The following is a 22,474-nucleotide window of genomic DNA, read 5'->3' as shown; positions in this document are numbered from 1 at the left end:
TGGTTACAAGAGCAGGCCAGAGGCTGGGAATGCTGAGGCGAGTAACTCCCCATAGCCTGTCCACCATCTTCAAGACACAAGTCAGGAGTGTGATGGAATACTCCCCACTTGCCTGGATGAGTGCAGTTCCAACAACACTCAAGAAGCTCGACACCATCCAGGGCAAAGCAGCATGCTTGATTGGCACCCCATCTACCACAATATAAATTCACTCCCTCCACCACCAATGCACAGTGGCAGCAGTGTGTACCATCTACAAGATGCACTGCAGCAACTCACCAAGGCTCCTTCAACAGCACCCTCCAAACACATGACCTCTACCTTCTAGAAAGACAAGGGCAACAGATACATGGGAACACCACCACCTGCAAGCTCCCCTCCGAGCCACACACCATCCTGACTTGGAACTATATCGCCCATTCCTTCACTGTCATTGGGTCAAAATCCTGGAACTCCCTAGCACCACTGTGGTTGTTTCTACACCAAATGGACTGTAGTGATTCAAGAAGGCAGCACACCACCGTCTACTCAAGGGCAATTAGGGATGGACAATAAATGCTGGTCCAGCAATGCCACTGAATGTCAAGAGGAGATGATTAGGTACTCTCTTATTGGAGATGATCATTGCCTGGCACTTGTGTGGAGCAAATGTTACTTGCCACTCAGCAGCCCAAGCGTGAATGTTGTTCAGGTCTTGCTGCATAGGGACACGGACTGCTTCAGGACCTGAGGAGTCACAAATGGTGCTGAACATTGTGCAATCATCAGCGAACATTCCCACTTATGGTGAAAGGAAGGTCAACGATGAAGCAGCTGAAGATGGTTAGGTCGAGGACACTACCCTGAGGAACTCCTGCAGTGATGTCCTGGGACTAAGATGATTGACCTCCAACAACCACAACCATCTTCCTTTGTGCTAAGTATGACTCCAACCAGTGGAGAGTTTTTCCCCTGATTCCCATTGACTCCAGTTTTGCTAGGGCTCCTTGATGCCACACTTGGTCAAATGCCACCTTGATATCAAGGGCAGTCACTCTCACCTCATCTCTTGAGTTCAGCTCTTTTGTCCACCCTTGGACCAAGGCTGTAATGAAGTCAGGAGCTGTGATCCTGGCGGAACCCAAACTGAGTGTCAGTGAGCTGTGTAAGTACCATTTGATAGCACTGTTGATGATCCCTTCTATCACTTTACTATGATCAAGAGTAGACTAATGGGGCAGTAATTGGCTGGTTGTATTTGTCCTGCTTTCTGTGGACAGGGCATACTTGAGCAATTTTCCATGTTGCCAGGTAGATGCCAGTGTTGTAGCTCTACTGGAACAGCTTGGCACTGACAATACAGAAACTTATGAAATAGGGAAATCTACCAAATCTCCACTGTGCTGATCTTGGTTTTGAAAGACTTGAGATTTTGTAGGGGGGAGGGAAAGGAGGAAATTCATTAAATATCAACATCCAAACAACTCAAAACATGAAAGACTGGAGGATCATTGTTATACAGTTTAGTCTAAGATCTAATAGTCTTTCACCATTGTTAATGTTTATGATAAAAGCCTTGAAATAAGCAATAAGTGGAACATGCACAAATATATATTCAAGCACTCAACAGCTCTTCATGAACTGGAGTTACTTATTGCATGAAACAAATATTTAAAAATTTTAAATTCAAAACAGTGAATAATTTTGAAGTCTGAGTTTTGGTCGTGGGTAACCAAGATGGGTAAGGCCCATCTCAAGTGCTCATAATAAGATGAGGTAAAACAAAATTGTGGTGACAGAAAGGTCTTGTCTGTTCTGCGTCAGTCTCTCCCCAGTCCCTTTTGCTATTATTTTGTGACATGAACGAAATGAGTCATCACTGTCACTTTTTTTTCAGGAATTATACGCTAAAATCAATGCCTTTACCAATGAGTGATGTGTCCCAGGCTTACCGCAGCTACCCGGAGAAAACAGAGGAAGCCCTGCAGAAGGTAAAAATGGCCATGATTCTATCTGTGACAGCACTGGACGCTGGACTAGGTTATGATTTTCAATCCGCATATGGTACAGCACTAGCTTGGAAATGTATAACAGAAAATATAAAACTTAAGTGGCCAATTTCTGATTTCTAGATACAGTCAAATCTCCTTCGGAACAATCAGATGAAGAAATATTCTCCAGAACAAGCCTTTCGACTGCAAGAGAGAATTGTAACTAGCTCCACACAGCAGGTAAGAAGATGTTTCATTATTGATAGGAAAATCAGAGTTTATTGTTAGTTTGCACCTAACATATTCTTGTTGTCAATAATCATTTGCCACTCCTGCATTTATGATGCGGAAATGCATACAGAAACCATGCTGATTGCTATCTTTAGCAGTCAATAGATAAATTGGCTTCTTGCCCCCAGACAGAGGTCTAGGAAGGCCTTCAAGGATCTGTCCTCAGCCGCATGCTCTTCTTCATCTACACGCTGCCCCTTGACAACATGGTTCACAGACATGAAGGTCATCTTCCACATATATGCTGAAAACACTCAGCTCTAGTTCTTCACCATCCAATAGAGATCATTACCTTACTGCTCTCTATTTGAAAACAGATAACAGTAACGAGGATGAGAGGAAAATGTTGAGTTAATTTACATTGCAGCATTGCTGGTGTTAATGGAGCCAAAAAAATCTTAAAGCTAAGGTTTACCAGGTATGGTCATTACCATAACTTAAGTGCTGTAAGATCAAACCACAAAAGTAAGGTTTAAGCTGAATTGATGTTTTTGTATTTCTCAAAGTTCTGCCCAATGTAAGATATTAACAACTTATCAATGGTCAGTTGCTGAACATAACATTTATTTTATATACAGACGGTGATAGAGTTGTGTAAGAGACTTCAGAAACCTATTCCACAAAACTACCCAGTGGCCATAGCCCACAACTAACTTGTGACGTTGAATGAAAAATTTGATGTAGAAATTTACAATGGTAAATGTTGATAGGAAAACATGACCAAAAGTTGTGACAACAGGAAGCATGGTTTGTAAACAGGAAGTACACGCCCTATATAGGACATGGGATAATGTATAGTGTCAAGCAATCGCAGTAACTTGTTTTCTTTCTGTACAGCTGGTGGACAGTATGTGTGAAAAGGTACAAGAAAATTTGAACATCATTAACAACGGGTCTGTGAAAGAAAGGCAAGAAGACGTAGCATTTGCTGAAGAAATCATAAAGGATGCTAAGACATTAACTGCTGTGAGTCCCTGAAAAGGCTGCTGCCATTTTAAGTACTAAATATTTAAAAGTGTATCTCTTACTTCAGTATCCTACTGGAATAGCGTATCACTATTGTGGAGTATTAGTCGACGTAATCATTTAATTGGCCCTTGGTTCGAGGATGGTGCCCACTCAGGGTCACGAGTTTCTGCCATGGGTCTTCATGTGATTGAACAGACCAATTCTTGACCACAGGCGAGGGAATGAGATCCAGAGTGCAGGATTTGTTTCCTTTTTTTTTTCCTTCTCTGCCACCACTCTGCCTCATCATTAAGACATTGGAAATCAAAGTGTGATGCAGCTTGATGGACAAGTTGTCGACATTTTGATCGATTGGTATCAAGCTCCTCCCAGTTATTAATGCAATGCCACTGTTCTTCAATGAGAGCTTCAGTGCCTTTGAAGCCTTTTCTTCATCCCCCCTGGAATGTTGGCTATTTGAGAGTTGAGAAAACAGGACCTGGTAGGGGAGGCAGTTTTCAGCCCTGATACACAGTCCAGGTCTCACTCAGTACAGGAATGTGGTGATGACAACTGCTTCGTACACTTGGAATTCTGCCTTTGTTTTTGTCTTTGTTGTCAAACACTCACTGCCATAGTCTGCAGAAGGCTGAGCTGGCACAGCTGATCCGGTGTTGGATCTCCTCATCAATGGTGGCCTTTTGAGAGAGGTGGCTGCCAAGGTATGGGAAGTGCTCAACATATTCACGAGTCTCTGCTGCACATACATGGGAGGTGGAATATTTGGCTGACCAGGTGTGGGTTGATATGAGTTTTGTTTTGGCAACATTCAAGGACATGCCGAGTTTTTTGTATACAGAATTGAAGAGATCAAGAGTGGCTTGTAAGTATGGTGGATGACAGCACTGCAATCATCTGCAAACTGTAGATCATCTATGTCTATGGCGGTCAGTTTATTTTCGGCACAGAGGCAATTGAGATTAAAGAGTTTTCCATCTTTGAGGTGAATAACCGCTGTCAGGTAGATTGTAAATAGTGTGGGGGCTAGCACACAGCCTTGCTTGACTTTGGTCTGGATTTTGAAGGTGTCTGTTTCAGATCACCCATTGAAAATAGCTGCAGTCATACAGCAAGTCCCTATTTTAAGTTCCCACATTTAGCATCATTCCGCTTTAATGTTGTGAATATAATAGAGCTGGTACATGCACTTGGTGTTAGGACTTCCACTTTAACACCGTTTTGTGCTGGGGCCTATGTAGTGTTACATGATCCAGTCAGTTCCATTTTGGAGCAAGTGCGAGGAGAGGTCTCTCCTCGCACTTGGAGCAACAACAACTTTTTTCTTAAAACTCTGCAGTGCAGTTTTGCATAAAAACTATATTGCAGGGGCATTCACTATGCAGCCTACATTTGTCTTTCCTGCAGCGTGCTCACCAACCCCCTCCCACTCGCCGACCCCTCCCACTCACCAATCCTCCTGCTTACCGACCGTTTCCTGCTCACCGACCCTCACCCTCGCCAATCCTCACGCTCACCGACCCTCACCCTCGCCAATCCTCACGCTCACCGACCCTCACGCTCGCCGACCCTCACGCTCGCCAATCCTTCCACTCATTGACCACCACCCACTTGCTGACCATTCTACTCGCTGCTTCCCTGCCCAATCTCCCACTTGCTGACCCTCCCGCTCACCACCACCTCCCCCATTCACTGCTTCCCTCCCTAACCTTCCCACTAGTCACATCTCACTAACCCTTCTGCTTACCAACCCTCCTGCTTGCCACCATTCTCCCACTCACCACTTCCCTCCATGACCCCCCTGCTCTATGATCCTCCTGCTTGGCAGCCCTTCCAAAAGCTGATCCTCCTGCTCTCTGTTGCACTGACTTGCCGCTACCCTCCCTGACCCTCCTACTCCCTAACCCTCTCACTCCCAGACAGTCCCACTGTCTGCCTCTCCTTGCAGCTCGGTTACCCCTTCCCGGCTCACCATCTCTCCCTCTTGCCATCTCTCTCTCCCACTCACCGATACTCCCATTTGCCACCCCTCGTTCTCGTTGCTTCCCTGTTTGACCTTTCCACTTGCAGCTCCTCTCGCTCCCTCAATAGTTCCCCCCCTCTTTCCAGCCCTCTCCCAAACTCTAGCTCACAGCAAGGGTTCAGAAGAGGGAAGCTGCAAGCGGGAGGGAAGGTCAGGGAGGAAAGTGGCGGTGGGAGAGACAGTGAGCAGGAGGATCGGGGAGAGGGAGTGTTGGTGAGTGGGAGGGTCAGGAAGGGGAGAGGCCATGAGCAGGAGAGTCTCAAAGGGGTAGGTAAGCGGGAGGATTGGGGAGCAGGAGAGGTAGTGAGCAGGAGGTAAGCAGAAAGTGTTAGCCTATTTCTTTTATATTTTTTAAATTTATTTTATTTTAGAAGTTATTTCATTGACGAATATAGGAATTTAGAAATATATAGTATTTGAGCTTACAGGTTATAATGTTTTAATGTTTCTTTTCTGAGAAAGGTCCTACAGAACCTTACTACAGCCTTAGTTATCCTGGGAAAATCTGATTCGCTTAATTAACGTTCCCCTCAACGTTGCATTTTTGAGGAATAACTACAACGTTAAACAAGGAATTACCGTATCATCAGGAAGCAGTTGCAGGATTGTAATGAAGCTTTTTGGGTATCCAAATTTGGAGACTCTCAGTTTACGGAGTCAAATGCTTTGGTCAGGTCAATGAATGCAATGAAGAGTTCCTGGTTTTGTTCTCGACGTTTTTCTTGGATTTATCTGGCAACAGAGACCATGTTGGAGGTTCCTCTGGAAGATCTACAGCCGCACTGTGCCTCTGGGAGGATTTCCTCAGCCAGAGGAAGTAGGTGATTTGGGAGAATGCATGTCAGGATTTTCCCTGCTATGGACAAGAGGGAAATACCTCAATAGTTTCTACAGTGTGATTTATCTCCCTTCTAGGTTGTTGCATTACTGAATGGGGGGGGCGGGGGGAGGTGAGTTCTTTTTCCTCCAAAATCCGTAGAATGAGTGCATGAGTCTTAATGTGGACAAAAGTTCAGCAGCTTTGAAGACCTCAGCAGGAACACCATCAGGGCCGCAGGCTTTGTTGTTTTCCACCCATTTGATTGCTTGTTGCAGCTCTCCCATTGATGGTGGTTCACCCATGGATTCCACCACAGGACACTGGAGGATAGCCTATACAGTATTAGCTGCCACTTCACAGTTGAGGAGTTGTTGAAAATAATCTTTCCAGCATTGATGGATGACATTGTCATCCTTAAGAAGAGAAACACCATCCTGTGAGCGAAGGGGATTTTGTCCAATGGACCTTGGTCTATAGATGGCCCTGGTGGCTTCAATAAAGCTTTGCGTGTCATGACAAACAGCATATTGTTGAATCTCTCAGGTTTTCTCTTCCCACCGCATGTCCTTTATCTTCTGCATTTGTCTGTGGGTGTCAGCCTTGAGCAATTGGAATGCAGCCTTCTTGACTTGTAACCTTGGGTTGTTCTGCTAGGCAATGAAGGCTGCTCGATTTTGTTCTAGGAGGTCACATATTTCAGCATTGTTTTTGTTAAACCTGTCCTGGTGATGACAATGCTCAAACCCAATGGGCTGGACACAGGAGTCTAGTACAGTTGACTTTATTTGATATCTCTGTTCTGGAATTGAGGTGGATGTGTGAAGGCTTTCCACTGCTTTAGAGCTGAGATATTGATCTTTTTCCTCTTAGACTATTGGGCTTTGCAATATCTTGGTGCTAGGTGGATATTCATCACCCATTGAACAAATTTATGATTAGTCCATCAGTCCCCAGTCCCCCACATGGATCAAGTGATATAGACATCACTTAGATCTTTGACCCGAAAAATGACATAACCTAAGAGGTATTAATGCGTTGCCCTAGGATGTCTCCGTGTGGTTATGTATTTGTCCTTCTGACGGAAGAGAGTGTTTGTTATAATGAGGCCATGCTGAGCACACTTGGTCAGCAGGAGGACACCATTTGCATTGGCTTTTCCTACGCCGTTTTTCCCAATGGTTCCGCTCCAGACACCGGAGACACGGCCAACCCTGGCACTAAAGTCCACGAAAGGAAAACCTTTTCTTCTTTTGGGATAGCAGCGAAGCAAGGTTAGAATATTCATTGGTGTCAAGGGGCATAATCACTGATGGCGATCATTAGACATTGCTCTGTGAAAGGAAACAGGCAATCCTTTTACAGAAGAGTCCTGCTTTTGACAGTCTTGTTGAAGTGCAGCATGGAGAGTGCGAGTGAGTGAGAGTGCAATTAGACAGGATGTCTTATGTGGAGGAGAAGATATGCACAATCTAAAGCTTAATTTTGTAAAATTCTATGATCTCGGGGATGGCAAGTTTTTCCAACTCCTGGTAATTAGCTGGTAGTGTTGTAGAGAAGCAACCTTCTAGATATTCAAAACATGGCGGATAGAATACTTTGCTGGACTGAATGACCTTTCTTGACCTTCATCTTTTCTCATATTCTAATTAGTTGACAACATCAAAGAAAATCTGGCCACTGACTTGCCTCATTGCCCTAAAGTGCATTTATGTCACTAGATCTTGTAGAAATCTAGTACATCGGTACCTCCGAATTTCAACTTCCTCACCCATCCTGATACAGTTTGGCCAAGAATTGAAGAATTGAGGGAAGGTGTAATGAAAAGTTCAGTTTAACAATATTTTTTAAATGATTGATGATTAGGAAACATTTTAAGTTGTTTCATTTACATGGTATACTCGTGGTATACCACCATGAGTTTCTTGTTTTCTCTCTTTCCACCTCCAACTTCTTGTTTTACAGGTGCTACCAACCTTGTACCAAGTGGGTAACATTCCACCTTTACTAAGAACAGTGCAGCACAAGTTGGAGTTGGCCGCTGAAGAAGTCTCCCAGGCTCTAAATGAGGAAATCCAGGTATGCACTGGAGAGGGTGCAGAGGAGATTTACCAGGATGCTGCCTGGGCTGGAGGGTCTGAGCTATGAGGAAAGATTGGATAGGCTGGGATTATTTCCCTTGGAGCAGCGAAGGTTGAGAGGGGACCTGATAGAGGTGTATAAGATTATGAGGGGCATAGATAGGGTGGATAGGAAGGCACTTTTTCCATTAGTAGAGAGGTCAATAACCAGGGGGTATAGATTTAAGGTAAGAGTAGAAGGCTAAGAGGGGAGTTGAGAAATTTTTCACCCAGAGGGTGGTGGGAGTCTGGAACTCACTGCCTGTAAGGGTGTTTGAGTCAGAAACTCTCAAAACATTTAAGAAGCATTTAGATATTCACTTGCGTTGCCATAGCCTCCAGGGCTATGGACCAAGCGCTGGAAAATGGGATTGGCGTAGTCAGATCTTTGTCGATCAGTGTGGACACAATGGGCTGAATGGCCTCCTTCTGTGCTGTAAACATCTATGAGTCTATGAATCAGCTGATTTTTTTTTTATTTGTTCATGGGATGTGGGTGCCGCTGGCTAGGCCAGCATTTATTACCCACCCCTAACTGCCCTTGATCAGAGGGTATTTAAGAGTCAACCATATTGCTGTGGGCCTGGAGTCACATGTAGGCCAGACCAGGTAAGGATGGCAGATCTCCTTCCCTAAAGGGCATTAGTGAACCAGGTGGTTTTTTCTGACAATCGGCAATGGTTTTGTGGTCATCATCAGACTGTAATTCCAGATTTTTATTGAATTCAAATTGCACTATCTGCCGTGGTGGGATTGGAACTCAGTTCCCCCAAGCATTACCCTGGGTCTCTAGAATACTAGTCCAGTGACAATACCACTACACCACCACCACCAACCAATCCCCCACCCTCTTCCCATTTGGGTCTTTAAAAGTTCTGGACACCATTTTCCCCTCTCAGATTTTGTGTTGACAGTTTTCTTCTATGTTTACAATATGCCACGATGTGGGAAATCATAATAACCCCTTATTCAACTGATTCTGTGATGCTCAAGAATATGGGGATGAATCAACATCATTTGAGTTCTTGCCTCTGGAATGTCTCATCTTTCATTTACTAGTTTTTGTGTTCTTGTAGGACTCTCATGTAGTTTGATCTGAGGTAGCAGATTTCACATGGGCCTTCCCTTCAGGACATTCAGGCTGATTTGTTAATATGTCTCCAACCATTTGCCTGTTCCATTGCCAGACGGGGAATTTGGACAGTGGGTGAAGATTAGACATGATCGACCTGCTCACACATGCATGGAACCTCCAATGGAGCAAGTAGCGTGTGCAGAGGATCACAAATTATTCCGCTTGTGTTTGCACAGAGCACTTTTGGATATGTAAATTGAAAATTGTCCTTCAGTTCTGAAAATTCGGTCAGTCACTTCTGAACCTGGATTGTTTGATTCAAATCTGGTGGTGAGAGGCTGCACAGGAGTGGGAAGGATGTTGCTCATAACAGAAGAGAAACTCCCTCCCTGCAGTACATGCAGTCCTGTGTTGAAGGATTGTGACAGGACTGCTGTGTTTTAATTAAATTGTACAGGGTATACTGTTCTTCCAACTCTTCTCTTTTGGGCTTTTGACATGTGAATTGGTCCTGAATAAACATATCATCTTCAGTGCAAATGGTATCCAGAATCACATTCAAATTCAAATATATAAATTTAAGTTTTAATCTGAATCGACTGCTAAGTGAGACTTAAATTGAGTAATGGTGTTGAAAGTGGTTGGTATAATAATTCCGGTCATAGCTCATTCAGTCAGCTGCTCCTGGGATGAGTCAGAACTCACTGACAGCAAGACACTGTCCTCAGGCTTATTGCCCTCAAGGCTTGCTACCATGAGGTCTCTTGACCAAGCAGAGTAGGTATCCACCTGAGGCTTGGCTGCTGACCCAGAATCTTACAGGTGGATGCCACATATGGTTGGCTGGTCTTCTGTGGGCACAAAACATAAATTGCAGAGTAACTAAGATCTGCCTCCCCTTATTCCAAGAGTACTGTTATAGGGAAGACTGCCCCAGAATGGGATGGATGATCCTGACACTTCAATTCTAGGCTACCTGACTGCAGGTGGGCATGTCGCCGAACCAAACCTTAATGCCTCCTCTCTGCCTGAAGCATCTCCAGAAAAGGTTTTTGCTTCTGTCAGAGCAGCAGGGTCTGTCTGAGCCATTGAAAAGTAAAGGCAGAAGAGAACTGGCTCTTTTTGTTGAGCAGTGACCCCCTCAATGACTGACAGCCTCAGAGACTGAAAAATTCTATTGCATTGAACAGGGGTTGCAAGGGCCTGAATGGGGCTGGGAAGGACATCACTGCAGGAGTTCCTCAGGGTAGTGTCCTGGGCCCAACCTCTTCAGCTGCTTCATCAATGACCTTCCTTCCATCATAAGATCAAAACTGGAGATGTTCGCTATTGATTGCACGATGTTCAGCACCATTCGTGACTCCTCAGATACTGATAAAGTCTGTACCCATATGCAGCTAGACCTGGACTATATCCAAGCTTGGGCTGACAAGTGGCAAGTAACATTCACACCACACAGTGTGAATAGATGCTGAACAAGTGTAGATTTGTGATTATGAGGGTATTTTTATAATGGAAAGAGATAGATAGGGCTATAGTCTGATGTTGTGGGTTGCGAATATTTATTTATAAAGGCAAGAACTGATTGTGGTGTTGTGGTAAATTGTATATGTGTTACTTCTGACTTTCTGTTTTTCAACTGAGATTAACTTTGCCCTAGCATTGTACCTGTACTGCTCAGGGTTTCCCAGGGATACCTAGCACATGGGTACCTGTTCTGGTAGTGTAAACAATAGCTGTATACTATTCCAGAGACGACACCTGGCAATACGACCATAAAAGAGTGTCACAGCACAAATACATTTTAAGAAGAGTCCAATCGTCCTTAAAATTATTTGCAAGTTCTCACAAACATTTCATAAAAATAATCATCTCTTTTTGATTTTCTTCTCAGACACTTATTCAATCCTTCGTGAATTCCACCAGCATCCTCTGTCCTAATGTTCTCCAGAAAGCCAACATTCAGGAACAGCTTGTTAACATAGTGTCTGGTAAAATCTTCATTCCCAAGGACTTTACAAGGAGTGTGATTATTGAACAGGCTGGATTGGAGATTGTGAATAAACTCAGGTCTGGTTAGTCCTCCACCCCAGAGTTACTTTGTGGTCTTCCATTAACTACATTTAATAAAGCAAAGTCTAGAGGAGATTTTTGTTCAAAGCGCCCCTGGCCCCATGTATATTCAGAAAACACGTATTTAATCAGATATGACTTAATATTTTTCTTTAAAGTAAATTTTTAAGCTCAACGGAGGCTGATCATCTTTTTGACAATGCATAATTTACGAATGGACAGTAAGAAGCATATAGAGCAAAAAGTCTAGAATGGGGAAAATGACTTTCCTCATTGATAACTATTTTGTGAAAAGTGGTCCCCCGAATTACCCTTCCCTTTTAATTACCCTAACTCTAACCCTAACCCTAATGCAAATTTCCCCAAGTCTATCTCTACCAGAATGTTTTTGTCTCTGTTAATTAGCAGACAATAATAAAAACCTTATTTCCAAAAGCAAATAATTTTTAAATGTATTTGCATTATTAACTTTAGAAACAAGGGCTAAAACATTTGTGGGTTTTACCTTCTTAATACTTGGTCATATTAACATCGGAACAATGAATTAAAATGACAACCTTTAAGTCGTTAATGAATAACCCTCCTCTCTCTTGGCTTTGGATCAAAAGTGAAATGAGTTGTGAAAGCCTCCATCCCATGTGCAGTGGATAGTAATAGCACTAAGCTGCCTATTTGAAGGTAATTAGCTTAAAAAAAACAGAGAGAAAGAGAATTGGGACAGGAAATGTCAAAGCCTGTGTGGGTGACAGAAACTCTTCTCAAGCTGCGGCTGAAAGTGCACTCTGAGAGGTAACATGGGAAATACTGACCTCAGGTGGTCACTGTGGAATTTATCACTAGTTTAAACCAGTGACGTATTTTCTCAACAAAAACAGAATTACCTGGAAAAACTCAGCAAGTCTGGCAGCATCGGCGGAGAAGAAATCAGTTAACGGTTCGAGCCTTCATGGCCCTTCGGCAGAACTGCAGCATAGTTTCAGCAAGGGAGAAATATAAATTGGTTTAAGGTGGGTGGGGGGGGGGGAGGGGGGGAAGAGACACATTGAGGGTGTGGTGTGAGCAGATAATCAAAAGATGTCACAGACAAAAGGGTCAAAGAGGTGTTGAAGGTGGTGGTCTTTGTCTGAGAAAAGTGCTAATTAAGAATGGAAAACAGGATATTCAAAGTACAGCTCTAGTGGGGGTGGGGTGGAAAGACTAAAGGTTTTAGTTTTAGATTTAAAAATAATGGAAATAGGTGGGGAAAGAAGAATCTATATAAATTATTGAAAAAAAAGCGGGTGGGGGGGGAAAAGAAACGGGGTGGGGATGGGGGGAGGGGGAGTTTAAGATCTAAAGTTGTTGAATTCAATATTCAGCCCAGAGGGCTGTAAAGTGCCTAGTCGGAAGATGAGGTGCTGTTCCTCCAGTTTTTTCTCCTCTACTGCAGCTGTGACCATTCACCTAAAAAGAGCGTAGAAAGCAATGAATTACATTGAAATGTGAAATGTTTGGTTACTGTTCTTTTTGTCAAGTACGATTTCACATTTATTAAACCCATGCCTATCAAAGATAGTGGGGAGGGAACGTCCAGCCAAATAAAATGTCACTTGTAAGCTGGCCTGCTTGTGAAGTGTGAACATGACGATACCCTTTGCTCTGGAATGGGTGAGGAGGACATGGGTTTGTACAGTAGGACAATGTTAAAATATTTGCAGCATATCTCATAGGTGGTGCCTCTGCCTCTCACTTTGGAAATATCTACAAGATTACTGCTGGATCCAAACGCATATTTGATTTGTTTCCAGTCACTTTTTAAAATATGTTTTCTGAATTTACAGACGTTGCAGGGAGAGGCAGGGTAGTAATGACCCCTTGATGCCATTGCTTTGTAGACCCTTTCCTGTCCAATGGAGCTGCAGTTACATTAGTGTTGTTACTAACTAGCTCACGATGCAAAGTAAAATTGTACCATGGAATTTGTGTTCACCTGTAGCATTGTTAGTAAGATGATTCCAGCAGCAGGAAAAGTTCTTGATTAGCTTCAATAAATAACAAATAGTGCTTGCTTTGTGTTGACACAGTGAAGTGAAGCTCAGTGTCACTGCTGCTCTAATCGATCACTTTGTGGACCACATTCTGAAGGATCTGACCATTGCTCAGCAGAAGCTTGTGAGTGTTGTTATGTGCTCCATTGTGTTCTGTGTTTTTATTTACAGTGATAGAGCCAAACCTTATAGAAAACCAACCGTACAGTTTACTTAAAGGTACACACTTTGTGTAGTCTGCCTGCTCCCAGAGGACTGTTCCCAGCCTAACACCCAGTCATTCTCATCCTTTCCTTACCCTGCACAGGAACCATTTAGACCTTCCTCATCTCCCCCACAGGGGCAACTCTCCCATCTCTGGTACAGGAGCCAGTTTCCTGTCCCCCATTTCCCCCTCCCCACCGCTGCCACCCACAGGAGCCAAACACCCCCCCAGCCCCCACCTTTCCCACCCCTCATAAGACCACCCTCCCATTCTAAGGCTATCCACCTGTTGCCCATCGCCCACAGGGGCCGCAATGTAGCCACCCCCTCATTCCCCATCATCTCAGAAGGATCTCCCTCCCCTTTTACTGCTAAAGCAGCTGAGCTGCTATCCTCTTCCCTTACCCTGCTATGTAGCTGCCTCCTTTTCCCAAACCCCTGTGGGTTCTAACTTCACCCTTACGCAGCCTGTCATAGAACCACCCTTCCCCTTCCCCTCACCTAGCTGCCATGGAAATGCTCCCCCCATTTGTCTATTAACTTTCATGGTACCATGCAATATTCTGTGCATTATAACCTATTTTACTAGGGACCTTACCCAAACTAGTTGTCATAGCAGGAAGAACAATCCAATGTCCAATTTAACATAATAACTCTGAGGGAATGTAATCCTGCTGCAATGGTTACATACGATATTCCATTGAGAATTACATGGAAATGGAAATACTAGTGTTCATCTTCCACCCAATCAGTCATCCTAAGTGCCCACCCTGTTTCTTTCTGTGATGTGTATTCAAATAGATCTCTCAAGAAGTGAAAGCAAAACATACCATTTTTTAAATTAATTAATGGGACATGGGCATTGCTGCCAAGGCCAGCAGTTATTGCCCTCTACTAATTGCCCTCGGGAAAGCGGTGGTGAGTTCGCTTCTTGACAGCTGATTGACTGCTAGGCCATTTGAGAGGGCAGTTATGAGTCAGCCACATTGCTGTGAGTCTGAAGTCAAATGTAGGCCAGACCAGGAAAGGATGGCAGATTTCCTCTCCTAAAGGATATTAGTGAACTAGATAGGTTTTTATGAAAATCTAGTGGCTTCATCCATTACTGATTCTAGCTTTTAATTCTAGATTTATTTAACTAACTAAGTTTAAGCTCCCCAGCTGCTATGATGGGATTTGAACTCATGTCTCTAGATCATTAATCCAGACCTCTGGATTCCTAACTCAGTAACGTAATCACTATTCAATGTTCTCATATAACCAAATAAAGGTGTGAGGCTTCTCTACGAATTTAAGATTGATAACCTAATTAACATTAATGATATGTTGCTCCGTAGTTGTTTAGCTAGGACCTATTGGATAGCTCCAAACGGTTAATGACATGATAACATTAATTTTGAAAGCTTCTTCTTTGAATCTGATGCCCGGTCTGTGGTGTGGGAGCTCATTTCTACCATAGTATCACCAGTTTAGAGTGGAGAAAAATCATTCCTTATTTCTTCTGCTAACATCTTTCAGGCTGGCAAGTGTGTGAGTATGAGTATCAGTTGAAGACAGGATCAATCTCAACTGTGATTCCCCATGTGTCCAAATAGCATGAAGGTTCAGGTGTGAAGAATGGCCACTGGTTAATCCTTGAAGACAGCCAGCAACTGTTAGCACCTTCAGAATGGGAGAAAATATTAAAAAAAGAAATATTTTTGTAACTTGACTTTCAGTTATGTATACATGGACACAAGTGCATCTATAAATCTAAAGGGCTTGGGTTAACCTAATCCACCTGGTACGAAACTACAAGAAAGCATCAGTCGACTGTTTTACACACCATATAATTTTCCATTCCACTGTAGTCAATCAGGGCAAATGGGTAAAATCGGCAGCTGATTTATGATGTAGTCATAGTGAAGGAGTGGGAACAGCTCCTAGGAAATTCCCAGCCAAAATATTTTATACAGTGTTTAAGAAGGAAACCAATAAACATTTCCACCAGGATATGAGATACAGCCCTTAACAGTGAAATTCAACAAGTAACAGGAATCGTTGTCCAGTAACAAGAACTATATAACGTTCAGGAGCAACTCTCATTAATGATGAATCATTATCAATCACGAACACTGCTCATTAATAAATAAACCTATCAGTTATTTAATGATAAGCTTTTTAGTTTTCTAAGTCTCACTTCACAACTGAAAGCACCACTTATTTTTTTTTTGCTATTTCAATTACACACACAACTAAGTCTTTCTCCATTTAGGCATCTTATGCATCAAAACCACTAAATGAAACATCATCCTCAGACAAAGCAAGTGCAGAAAGCTCGAAAGATGACTCCACAATCAACAAAACCAAGGATTTGTTGAATTTACCCAATAACGATTTGGCACCAATTGAGGTATTGTTCACAGCAGCTGTTCAAATTGGGATGTGACTTAATTTGAGAATTGATTTTTTCCTCTGATACCTTCTTGTCCTTGGGATCCTCGCATGTGTTTTTAAGCTGAGAAAGTAACAAGCTCTTGTCTATTTCATGATTTTTACAACAATTTAATATAGTACTTTTTTCATGGCTCATCAAAGACTGAAAGATTGTTAATGAAGTTGTTTTCTTTAGTTAAATATTCTTTACAGTGTAAATGAAGAAAGGTTTAGTTCCAGGGAACACCAGAAGAGTTTGGTAAGTAATAATTCAAATCAGGCTTCAGATTGACACCCAGTTGTAAACTCAGTTTGTCCTTTAGGTTCAAGCCAATTCTCCGATTGAATATTCTCATTGTGGGTCTGGTGTGCGTCAGTTTGAACATAGGAAATAGGATAAGTAGGCCATTTGGCTCCTCGAGCTTGCTCCACCATTCAATAAGATCATGGCTGATCTGTTTGTGTTTCAAATTCCACATTCCCATCTACCCCTGATAACCTTTCATTCCCTTGCCTAACAAGAATCTATCTACCTCTGCCTTAAAAATATTCAATGATCCCGCCTCCACCACCTTCTGAGGCAGAGAGTTCCAAAGTTGCACAACCTTCAGAGAAAAAAATTCTCATCTCTGTCCTAAAAGGGCTGATTTTAAAACAGTGCCCACTAGTCCTGGACTCACCCACAAGAGGAAACATCCATTCGACGTCCACCTTGTCAAGGCCGTTCCGGAACTTATATACTTCAATCAAGTCACTCCTCACTCTTCTAAACTCCAGTGGGAACAAGCTCAGTCTGTCCAACCTACCCTCATAAGACAACCCACTCATTCTAGGTATCAATCTAGCAAACCTCCTCTGAACCACCTCTAATGCATTTATATCCCTCCTTAAATAAGGAGATCCAAAACTGCACACAGTATTCAAGGGCAATTCGGGATGGGCAATGACTGCTGACCCAGCCAGCAATATCCACAACCCACAAATGAATTTTTTTTAAATGGTCTCACCAATGCCCTGTATAATTGAAGCATAATATCTTTACCTTTATGTTCAATTCTCTTCGTAATAAAGGATAGCATTCCATTAGCTGCCTTAATTACATGCTGTACCTGTATACTAACTTTTTGTGACTCATGCACGAGAACACCTAGATTACTCTGCACCTTGGAATTCTGCAGCCGCCTTACATTTAAGTTATACTCTGTTTTTTCATTCTTCCTGCCAAAGTGAACAACTTCACATAATTCCTACATTGTACTCCATCTGCCAGATTTTTGCCCACTCACTAAACCTATTTATATCCATCTGCAACCTCCTTATGTCCACTTCACAACATAATTTCCTACCTATCTTTGTGTCATCTGCAAATTTAGCTACCATGCCTTCACTCCCCTCATCTAAGTCATTGATATAAATTGTAAAAAGTTGAGGCCCCAGTACAGACTCCTGCAGGGCTCCACTCATCACATCCTGCAAATCATAGAAGACGCATTTATCCAGACTCTGTTTTCTGCCAGCCAGCTGATCTTCTATCCTTGCTAATATGTTACCCCCTATACCATGAGCTTTTATTTTCTGCAGTAACCTTTGATGTGGCACTTCCTGCAGTGATGTCCTGGAATTGAGATGATTGACCTCCAACAGCCATAATAATCTTTCTTTGTGCTAGGTTTGACTCCAACCAGTGGAGAGTTTCGCCCTGCTTCCCATTGACTCCAGTTTTGCTAGGGCTCCTTGATCCCATACTCGGTCAAATGCGGCCTTGATGTCAAGGGCAATTACTGTCACCTCACTCTCAACTCAAAAGAGTTCAGCTCTTTTGTCTATATTTGAACCAAGGTTGTAATGAGGTCAGAAGCTGAATGACCCTGGCGGAACCCAAACTGAGCATCAGTGAGCAGGTTATTGCTAAGCAAGTGCTGCTTGATAGCATTGTTGATGACCCCTTCCATCACTTTACTGATGATGTAGAGGAGACTGATAAGGTGGTAATTGGCCGGGTTGGATTTGCCCTGGTTTTTGTGTACAGGACATAACTGGGCAATTTTCCACATCGCCGGGTAGATGCCAGTATTGTAGCTGTACTGGAACAGCTTGGCTAGGGAGCGTGGCAAGTTCTGGAGCACAAGTCTTCAGTACTGTTGCTAGAGTATTGTCAGGGCCCATAGCCTTTGTAGTATCCAGTTCCCTCAGCCATTCCTCGATATCATGTAGAGTGAATCGAATTGACTGAAGACTGGCATCTGTGATGCTGGGGACCTCCAGAGGAGGCCGAGATGGATCATCCACTCGACCCTTAACTCTGTCTATCACTTGATGCTTATGCTGTTTGGCATGCAAGTAGCCCTGTGTTGTAACTTCACCAATTTGACACCTCAATTTTAGGTATCCCTGGTGCTGCTACTGGCATGCCCTCCTGCACTCTTCATTGAACTAGGGTTGATCCCCCGGCTTGGTAGTAATGATAGAGTCATGGATATGCCAGGCTATGAGGTTACAAATTGTAGTTGAGTACAATTCTGCTGTTGCTGATGACCCACATCGCTTCATTGATGCCCAGTCTTGAGTTGCCAGATCTGTTTGAAATCTATCCCATTTAGCATGGTGGTAGTGCCACACAACACAATGAAGGGTATCCTCAATGTGAAGACAGGGCTTTGTCTCTACAAGGACTGTGCGGTGGTCACTCCTACTGATACTGTCAGGGACAGATGGCAGGCAGGTTGGTGAGGATGAGATCAAGTATGTTTTTCCCTCTTGTTGGTTCCCTCACCATCTGCTGCAGACCCAGTCTAGCAGCTATGTCATTTAGGACTGGGCCAGCTTGGTCTGTGGCACTCCCAAGCCACTCTTGGTGATGGGCATTGAAATCCCCTTGCCACCCTCCCCTTGCTTCCTCCAAGTGGTGTTCAGCATGGAGGAGTATTGATTCACCAGCTGAAGGCAGGATGGGGGATGTGGGGTGTGGTGCTGTAGAGTGGGTGGTATTCAGCAGGAGGTTTCCTTGCCCATGTTTGACCTGATGCCATGGGACTTCAAGGGGTCTGGAGTTAATGTTGAGGACTCCCAGGGCAACTCCCTCCCTGTGCACCGTGCCACCACTTCTGCTGGGTCTGTCCTGTCCTGCCCATGGGACAGGATATACCCAGGGATAGTGATGGTGGTGTCTGGATATGGTGGGATTCGAGAGCATTACCCTGGGTTTCCGGATTACCCAGCCCAGTGACAATACCCCTACATCACCACCTCCCCGCCTCTTGCTGTATTACTGAAGACACTGGTTGTAAGAGCTAGTTAAATCTGCTGTCATCATCCCCTCCTCAAAAGGCCAATACTTCCCCCTTTGTCCTTGCAAACTACCATCTCATCTCCAACTTCTCTTTTCTCTGCAAAGTCTTTGAACATGTTGTTTCCTCACAAATCCATGCTTATCATTCCTGAAACTCCAATATTTGAATCATTTCAGTCTATTTACCTCCCCACCACAGTGCCGAAATGGCTCTTAACAAATTACATCCTATGTTGACAGTGAAAAAAATAAACTAGCCCTCCTTATTATTCTCGACCTGCTTGCAGCCCTTGACATGGTTGATCACACTATTCTCCTCCAACGCTGTTGTCGAGCCAGCTAGGACTGCACTCGCCCGGTTCCGTTCTTATCTATCCAATTGTAGCCAAAGAATCACCTGCAATGTCTTCTCTTCCTGTTTGCGCTCCTGCTCTTGTCACATCTGGTGTTCCCCAGAGACCTATCCTTAACCCTTTCCTATTTCTATCTACATGCTGCACCTTGGCAACATCACCTGAAATCACAGTGTCAGTTTCCACATGTATGCTGGTTAAAGAAATTTACAGCATAGAAGAGGTCCACTCGGCCCATTGTGTCCATGCTGGCTGACAAGTAGCCATCCAGCCTATTCCCATTTTCTAGCTCTTTGTCTGTAACCTTGTAGGTTACAGCACTTCAAATGCACATTCAGGTACTTCTTAAATGTTATGAGGCTTTCTGCCCCTATCATCCTTTCTGGCAGTGTTCCACATCCCCACTCATCCTCTGGGTGGAAAATCTTCCTCTCAAATCCCTTTTAAACCTCCTCCCTCTGACCCTCAATCCACGCCCCCTAGTTGTGGACCCTCAACCAAAGGAAATAGGATCTTCCTATCCACTCTATCCATATCCCTCAATTTTATACACTTCAGTTAGGTTCCCCCTCAGCCTCCTCTGTTCCAAAAAAAGACAACCTTGGCATATACAATCTTTCCTCACAACTAAAATTCTCCAGTCCAGGCAACATCTTCATAAACCTCCTCTGTATTCTGTCTAGTGCAATCACATCTTTCCTATAGTGCGGTGACCAGAACTGCATGCAATAGTTCAGCTGTGGCCAAACTAGTGTTTTATACAGTCCCAGCATAACCTCCCAGCTCTTATTTTCTATGCCTGGGCTAATAAAGGCAAGTATTCCATGTGTCTTCTTGACCACTATATCTACCTGACCAGCCACTTTCAGGTATCTTGGAACTTGGAATTTTACATATTCCTGTTAGTCTACACTTCTCGGTATCCTACTATTTATTCCCTTGACCTGTTAGCCTTCTCCAAATATATTACCTTGCATTTCTCCGAATTGAACTCCATTTGCTACTGTTCCACTTGCCTGACTAGTCCATTGATAGCTTCCTGCAGTCTACAGCTTTCCTCTTCATTATCAGCCACAGAGCCAATTTTTGCATCTTATGCAAACTTCTTAATCACACCCCCTACATTCAAGTTCAAATCATTGATATATATCACAAACATCAAGAGACCTGGTATTAAGTCCTACAGAACCCCACTGGAACAAGCCTTCCAGTCACAAACCATCAACCATTATCCTTTGCTTCCTGCCTCTGAGCCAATTTTGGATCCAACTCGCCAATTTGCCTTAGATCCCTTGGAGTTTTACTTTTGTGCCTGGTCTGCTATGTGGTACCTCATCAAAAGTCTTGCTAAAATCCATATAGAGGACATCAAATACACTACCCTCATTGACCATCCTTGTTGCCTCCTCAAAAAATTCAATCATTTTAGTCAGACATGATCTCCCCTTCACAAATCTGCACTGACTGTCCTTGATTAATTGTGTCATTATAAATGAAGATTTATCCTGTACCTCAGAATTTTTTCCAGTAATTTCCCACCAGTGAGGTTAGACACCCAGCTGTACTTCACCAGCCTTCCACTGTCTCCAAATTGTCTAACATCCAGTAGTGGGTGAGCAGAAATTACCTCCAATTGAGTATTGGGAAGACTGAATCCATTGTCTTCAGTACCCACCACGATCCCCATTTCCTAGCCACCAACTACAGTCCTCTTCCTGACAACTGTCTGAGGCTGAACCAAACTGTTCTCAACCTAGATACCATATTTGACCCTGAGATGAGCTTCTGACCACATATCCGTGCCATCACTAAGATCGCCTATTTCTAACTTGGTAACCTCACCGAATTCTGCCCCTACCTCAACTTATTTGTTACTGAAATCCTCATCCATGCCTTTTTTTTCCTTTAGTCTTGACTATTCTTCTTCTGGCCCACCTCCCATGTACTACCCTCCGTAAACTTGAACTCTACTGAATGTGTCCTAATTCGCACCATGTCCCATTCACCCATTACCTCCTTTCTGACCTACATTGGCTCCTGTTTAAGCAATGCCTTGATTTTAAAATTCTCATCCTTGCTTTCAAATTCCTCCAAGGCCTTGCCCGTCTCTAATTCCCTAATCTCCTCCAGCCCTACAACTCTCCGAGATATCTGCGCTCCACCAATTCCGGCCTCTTGGATATCCCAAATTTTATTTGCTGCACCAGTGGCAGCTGTGCTTTCAGCTGCCTAGGTCTTAAGCTCTGGAATTCCCTCCCTAAATCTCTGCACCTCTCTCCCTCCCTTTCCTCCTATAAGATACCACTTAAAGCCTAATTCTTTGGCTAAGTTTTTGGTTATCTGCCCTAATATCTCCTCTTATGGCTCAGTGTCAGATCTTGTTTGATAATGCTCCTGTGGGATGTCATGGGATGTTTTACCATGTTAATAGTACTATATTAATACAAGTTGTTGTTGAGGGTGTTCATGTTCAGAGGCAAATGGCTTTTCAATAAGGGCATGAAGCAGCTAAAATTGATTCATAATTGGATGAATTTATGACAATTTTAACTCAGTTATGGATACTGACTACACATTCCAACCAGAATATTAAGAATGTCAGAATAATGATGCAACGTTTTCAGTTTTAAATATCAGTAGTATTTACAGATGTAATGTCTCTTCTATAGAGTGTGACTATGCTTCGCAGGAAGACAATACGCTCTAGAAGAATCAGGCCAACCGCAACCTTGAACCGTAAGTGGTAATGTTAATATATTTATTTAAATTGATTTGCTGTTTTTCCTGACCCAGGCAAACAATTAAAGTCAATATTAGCTACAAGAATAAGAGTAAATGCACTGTCCACCTG

At 43.3% G+C, this 22,474-nt stretch overlaps 1 protein-coding gene across 3 annotated transcripts in view; it reads left to right on the top strand.

The window, feature by feature from the left end:
- carmil2 (capping protein regulator and myosin 1 linker 2) overlaps positions 1 to 22,474 on the top strand; it is a 198,951-nt gene that overhangs the window by 114,557 nt on the left and 61,920 nt on the right. For all 3 annotated transcript variants that reach the window (XM_078544182.1, XM_078544181.1, XM_078544183.1), the window contains 8 exons: positions 1,877 to 1,970; positions 2,112 to 2,210; positions 3,099 to 3,227; positions 8,033 to 8,146; positions 11,157 to 11,332; positions 13,399 to 13,486; positions 15,821 to 15,958; positions 22,293 to 22,359. In XM_078544182.1, the coding sequence (XP_078400308.1) occupies positions 1,877 to 1,970; positions 2,112 to 2,210; positions 3,099 to 3,227; positions 8,033 to 8,146; positions 11,157 to 11,332; positions 13,399 to 13,486; positions 15,821 to 15,958; positions 22,293 to 22,359 (905 nt within the window). The remainder of the gene's footprint in view (positions 1 to 1,876; positions 1,971 to 2,111; positions 2,211 to 3,098; positions 3,228 to 8,032; positions 8,147 to 11,156; positions 11,333 to 13,398; positions 13,487 to 15,820; positions 15,959 to 22,292; positions 22,360 to 22,474) is intronic.

This window comes from Cetorhinus maximus, chromosome 6 (genome assembly GCF_964194155.1).
Source record: "Cetorhinus maximus chromosome 6, sCetMax3.hap1.1, whole genome shotgun sequence".
Lineage (NCBI taxonomy): Eukaryota > Metazoa > Chordata > Chondrichthyes > Lamniformes > Cetorhinidae > Cetorhinus > Cetorhinus maximus.
The sequence above is the reverse complement of the archived record's forward strand: the minus strand, read 5'-3'. Positions and strand labels throughout refer to the sequence as shown.